At 36.3% G+C, this 6,364-nt stretch overlaps 1 protein-coding gene across 1 annotated transcript; it reads right to left on the bottom strand.

Annotated features, from left to right (window-relative positions):
• Positions 1 to 214: 214 nt before the first annotated feature.
• Positions 215 to 5,108, bottom strand: LOC130737449 (histone-lysine N-methyltransferase family member SUVH9-like). The gene is made up of 2 exons (XM_057589213.1): positions 2,794 to 5,108; positions 215 to 643 (listed from the first exon to the last, which is right to left on the bottom strand). The coding sequence occupies exon 1, from the start codon at positions 4,862 to 4,864 to the stop codon at positions 2,858 to 2,860; it is 2,007 nt and encodes a 668-aa protein (XP_057445196.1). The 5' UTR covers positions 4,865 to 5,108; the 3' UTR covers positions 215 to 643; positions 2,794 to 2,857.
• Between the last annotated feature and the right edge of the window lie 1,256 nt (positions 5,109 to 6,364).

Here is a 6,364-nt window from a genome sequence, read left to right as displayed (position 1 = left end):
TCATCATACATGGTCTTATGTAGCATTAGCTATTCCCTGCAATTTATGTAACCAGATGCCCAATCATAATAACCAATTAAAAAGCTGCATGGTATTCATCTATCATTATCAACCATAAACATCATATCCCTATACAAGCTTATGGAATAAACAAGAAAATGCTTCGCCTAAAGAGGGAATAAACAAAAAATAGAAATATCATCAAAAGAGAAAATTATGGAAGTATTCAAGATTGAAGTGCACAGGGAACTAAGTATGTTTGGATACCTTTTGACACTAGTACAAATGTACGTTAGTACCTGCTTTAAGACAATGTGAACGAAAAGAAACTATTCTTATAGAAAAGAAACTATTCTTATAGAATTGGATGAAAGTCGGTTCACGATGTATTCAACTAGTATCGAAACGCATTCCTGATCTATCAAACCAAGAGGGGCGCATTGTACTAGCCGACGAGAGTTAGATAAAACCAGCACAGTATAATAAATCATATTGACATGTTTGATACCCTTACAAGAATTATACAACAATTAATTCCACTGATCCTTGTAAACTCCTGAGGTTGAAATCCTATGGAAGTTTTGCTGCATCATATCTGTTTTGGTAAATACATTTTTTTTGGTGGATACATCAATTTGTATATCTGCAAATGAACATTAACACAAATCAGCAGACTTAAATATGAATAATACTAATAGCACAACGATCGGGGATAATGTAATGAGCAAAACAGGAAAGGATGTAAAATACAAGACCAACACAAAATTGCTGACTGATTTATACTTAGGAAAAGCATGGAATGAAATCACAGTAGTTCAATACAAAATACTAAAGCAGATAAGCTTCTGTTCAAGTAGAGGAGGGAAAAATTCAATAATAGTCTAATTTATCATTACTGGGTACTAACTTGGGTGAAAAGAAAGATATATTCAACATTGATATTTAATTAAAGCAAGAGTTCTAACATTTTTAGTCTGTCTTAATTTCTACCATGCAAGCATGGAGGTAAGTTGATAAGGACAGAATACTGGAGAATAATTGTACAAACTCCGGATCTTCGAGAGCCAGTTCTCTCCCTAGGCAATTTTGATAGAACATAACTAACATAAACTGATGTAACTAACTAATAATAACTAACCCAACAGTTTCTAACCCACTAACTGCTCTTAACTGCCTATAGCAGTTTACGCCTCCACTGCTTGAGCCTATCCTGGCTGTGCGGCCGTCCTATGGAGGTTTCTCCCTATCACAAGTTGAAGATGATCTCACTGATTAGCAAAAACAGATTCAAGAGAGGTAGCCTATAATGGCAACTTCCAATAGTTTGCCCCATAATCCGCTGAATCAAAGATCATCTTAGACCATCATCTATTTATCAATAATCTCAATGACCTTAAAACATCTTTCTTATCTTTAAGTGATAACTTAAGGATCTCCTATACATTTTCCATTTTCAGTTCTTTTAGTTCTCTTCTTGATCCAACCTTTACTTTGTCTTTTCAGTTCACTGGTCCAATTATTGGATTTGGAGGGAAGACTTTAGTCATTAGCACCTTGTATGGGGTATAATGAAGAGCAGAAAGATAACTAGTAGCAAACTGTAATCTACATCTATAAGATTGTTAGCCAGTTGAAAATGAATTATTTAAAGTATTGAGCTGCTTGTTTTAAGCTTATATGACTAGTTTGGAACCAGGCTGAAAATTTCATGGAGCATTTTTCAATGGAATTTACTAATAAAACCTAGCCATGAAAGTTTCATCCCCATTTTTAACCCCATCAAACTGAACAATAGAAATAAAAAGCAAATTCTTTTTGTAGTTCAGCCAATAAAATATTGATAGATAGTTCAATTCAACATTCACTTAATTCATAATGACACTATTTGATTCCTGTAACCTAGCCCACCTAGTGAGTAAAAGCCTTGGTGGTTGTTGTTGCTGTTGTAGTCCAATTCAAAAGGATAAACCAAGACCTATTGATATCATTGAAAGCTGTATATCATGCACTATTAATGATAACAAACACTTCCCATACCATATATTGTTTCCCAAAGCAAATGCTGCTAGCTTTGATAAAGAATAACTTCATAATAGTTTATAGTTTATGCATACATTCCTTCTGTTTTAGCAGATAGATACGTTTTCTTTATCTCTAACACGAGTACAAAGGACTGGCTCGAATCCAACAAATAATTAACAAAGAACCTCATCCTATCAATCACTTATCTTATCTCTCAATTCTCTCTCTTCTCTTTCTATCTCTCTCCCTATGAAGTGTAGGTGGATAAGTGTGAACATAATATTTTTCAATTGATAATACATAACATGATGTGACTGTAAATAAAATGAATCATTTAGCAAAGAAGCTGATCTTGAAAAGAGGGATCTTGGTAAAGGAGAGTTCTAAGAGCATATGTTAAATAATATAGCACCAATAAACTATAGGTGCTATCTAAATACACACACAGCGGGGAAAGACATAAGCAAACAGGTTTGAACTGCTTGAAGCAGAAGAAACTAAATTGAAGGTTCATATATGATATACCAGAGTTACCATGATAATAATCAGTTTGCGAAGCAGGCTTTTGTATTTATCAGTTCTGTAAAAGTATTATCACAATCCTTGAAGTCACAATACATAATAATTTGCAATGACTAATATGCCAATAACTCCTATGGTTGAGAGAGTTTACATTGAAGATTGGACAAAGCACGAGAGAAAGGCAAAATAAAAATCAGATGGAACATGATGGTGAAAACAAATAAGTTCAATGAAATAAATTGGCTTCACCTTTGAGAACAATGCCCAAAACTCAACTTCAGCAATTATAAGGTGTACATTCCTTCCAAATCTTTCAGTTACATATGGATAGTTTGCCGGTAAACTCATCAGCTACCCCATAATCAAGGCTGAGCTCTCTCATTGGAGGGATGTTTTCCATTGCGAATAGCATAAGGTGAGGGAACATCAAATTATTGTGATCAAACAGAACATACTGAACCAACACATTAGGAGTTGAACTGTGACTAATATAGCACGCAACATTCCTCATTCTTGATACATCCATAGCAAAATCTAAAGGAGGAATTGACGGATACTTCGGACGTTCATAAGTGGAGTCTATCAGAGATAAATCCCCCCATTCTGCCCACCTCTCAGAAAACCGACCAGGATATATCAATGTATCACCATTCATTGTCAAAATTTTGGCTTGCTCTGTAGTCAGAACAACCCCTGTGTACTCGCAGATAAAAGCGCCAGCTTGAATAAGGTCCAAGGACCTAACTCCCCAACCAGTCTCCCTGGATCTAATCACTTCAAGCCTATTTTTCAGCCCCTTCTGCGTGACACGGTTCCTACAGTGAGGAGGACAACTACAAAAGGGGCCACATTCAAATATTAAAGGTTTCCCTCTCAACAGAACACCACTTTGACTATAAGGAAACTCCCCTCCATTCTTCATGGAACAAAGGCATCCATCCACACACCCGTCCACGCACTCACAACCGGTAGCCTTCCCACTCTGATGAAACACAAACTGCGGAAAAGTAGTCCTCACAAGATACTCATAAAGAAGAGGCTCGGGATTTCGATCGATGTCATTAACGAGCCTCACAGCAACATTTTCTTTCTTATTGGAAATATCAAGAGACATGTAATATGTCGGGTTAATACACATCGGATCCCTTCTCAGCATAAGAGCCTCCTTCAAAATCGCACTCCCCATCTTAGGCTGACCCTCAATCCTCCACAGCTTATACTTGTAAACACCGAAACCAGACTTCCCAACATCAAACCAGCACTCAGTAATCCTATACAAGCCATCATAAACATAAACCTTACCAGAAGCAGAGAGAGTGCCCTCACAGCGAACACCTCGAACAACCCTCACCTCGACCCCATAATGCATGCTTCTCTCCATGGCAAGGTTCCCTCCTTCCAATTTCTGATGAAAAACCTGCCTTGAATGCTTGTCCTGGCCACCATGCCCAGAATAGATGATCACATCACCCTCATCCACATCATCCTCATAACCACCCGAAACTATCACACTCGTTGCAATTGGTTCACCATTGGAACTCATGCTAGCAGGCAAGTAATCAATCCCAGCCTGTGGTTGACCGTGCAAACCAACAACAACCAACTCCATTCTGTAAAAAAACACATCACCAATGCAAATCCCAGGAATCGCACCAACGATTCTCTTATCGCGATTCAGCCACAAACCACAAGTCCTCATCAACCCTGAAGCCCTCAAATCGCTCCTCGCCCTCCGCGTATCCACCCTCCGCTCTTCCTCCGCCGCAGCCAGCACCCGGAGCGAATCGTACACCATCCTCGTCCTCCGAACCACGTCGCGGAAATGCTGAAGCTCCCCCACGCCGGCATCCGTCACCCTCACAAGCTCCTTCCACCGCCGCTGCCGCGCCACCGAGACCACAGCCGACGGAGGCGCTTCGACGCTATCCTCCGCAGGCACCGGAACGATCGCGCGCGAGTTCGGGTCCGAAACGTCATCGTTCTGGCATTGCTGCAACCCCGTCGTGAACGCGGTTCGGAACAGGTCGGTGACTCGGTTGAAGTCGGAGTACAGTGAGTTGCCGTTGTTGTCGTCGTCGGCGTTGCCGCCGTCGATTGAAGCGGCTAGGGTTTCATCGGCGAAGAAGTTGAGGTTGAATTGGTGGGTCCCGTTGGAGAAATCGGTGCGGGTCGGATCTTGGGTTGTGGTGACCCATTCGTCTAAAGGTTCAAGCTTCGGTGTCAGAATTGGGGTTGGGATTCCGGGTGGTGCGGGTAGGAAATTAGGGTGGTTAGAGTGTTCAGGACTGGGAAGAGGATCCATGTTGTTGTTGTTACTCATAATACTATTATATCATGTAATCAAAATGTGAAGGGTTTGTTTAGATTGGAAGCATTGGGAGTGGTGGTGGTGGTGGTGGTGGTGGTGGTGGTGGTGGAGGTGGTGGTGGTGGTGGTGGTGATGAGAGAAGAAGGCACTAGGTTGGGCAGTGGCCAGGTGCCACTTTTTGTTTTTTCATTCTCTCTATCTGGGTGTTTCTGAATATGCTTAGGAAGAATTTGGTTGGAACTGTTGTTGGTTAGAAAATTTCTGAAGTAGGAAGTCTGAAGGGGGCTTTATATAGAAGAGAGATCATGGAACTGCCACATGACGAACTTTTTGTCTTTCTTACCTAATGTGAATTTTTTTACAACAAAAGTGAAACATTTTTTTTTTAATATAATATAATAGAATATTATATGATATGATATAATATAATATAATATAATATAATATAATATAATATAATATAATATAATATAATATAATATAATATAATATAATATAATATAGTATTATATGATATGATATAATATAATATAATATAATATTAAAACTAATTAGATATTTGTTATAGTACACTTAAAAAAAAAATTATTACCTTCAACAATAAGCGCGTTGGCTACTTGAATATTTATTATTTTGCACATTGGAATGTGCAATTTAACTTTTCAATGTATCGAATAAAACGTGGAGCGCAAAAATAAACAATTTATCATTTTGGGATATATTGATAATAATTGAAATTGTTTTGAACCTTAAATTAATGACAATTTTAATGATATATATATATACATTTACATATATATATATAAGTTGACTTATTTTCAAAAAAAAGGGTAAATTTGACTTGAGTTTTACCATTAAATACAAAATCAATGAGTATTTGAAGACTCTTTATGCGTATTAACTAAATATAAAACCAAATATTTTGTGTGCTGTGTTTGGTAACTCCAAGCCATTAGAATATAATCATAATTTTAATTACATATATAACCTTATATGATTAATATTTGATTAAGTATACAAAATTAATTTCCATTAAATATTATACATAATTCTTGCTTGTCATTTCTTATTTTACAAATAATTTATTTTCAGATATTTTTAAAATAATAATTTTTAAAAGCTAAAAATTTTTTCCTTTTTAAAATGTTTTAGATGTAAAAAAGAAAATTAAATATTTCTGAGAAAAATATAGTATTACGAAACTCGTATGAATGATCATTAAAAAATTTATAATTTCTTGATATAACAACATATAACTGAAATTATTTTGAATTACATTAATTGCAATATTAATTAGTTATTAATGTCTCTTTTAATGATATATTATATCTATCTATATATAGAGATGATGTATCTCATGAGAATAATATTTTTAATAACAAAATCAATGAAGCATTGAAGGAACTTTAGTAAAATTGACTTATTTCCAAAAAAAAACTAGAAATTTAACTTTAGTTTTACTATATTAATAACAAAATCAATGAGTCATGGAAGACACTTTATATGCATTAC

The sequence above is a fragment of the Lotus japonicus genome, chromosome 2 (assembly GCF_012489685.1).
Source record: "Lotus japonicus ecotype B-129 chromosome 2, LjGifu_v1.2".
NCBI classification, from domain to species: domain Eukaryota; kingdom Viridiplantae; phylum Streptophyta; class Magnoliopsida; order Fabales; family Fabaceae; genus Lotus; species Lotus japonicus.
The sequence above is the reverse complement of the archived record's forward strand: the minus strand, read 5'-3'. Positions and strand labels throughout refer to the sequence as shown.

Excerpts from the sequence above, each read along its gene's own strand:
- LOC130737449 (XM_057589213.1), bottom strand. The coding sequence starts at position 4,864 with ATGAGTAACAACAACAACATGGATCCTCTTCCCAGTCCTGAACACTCT.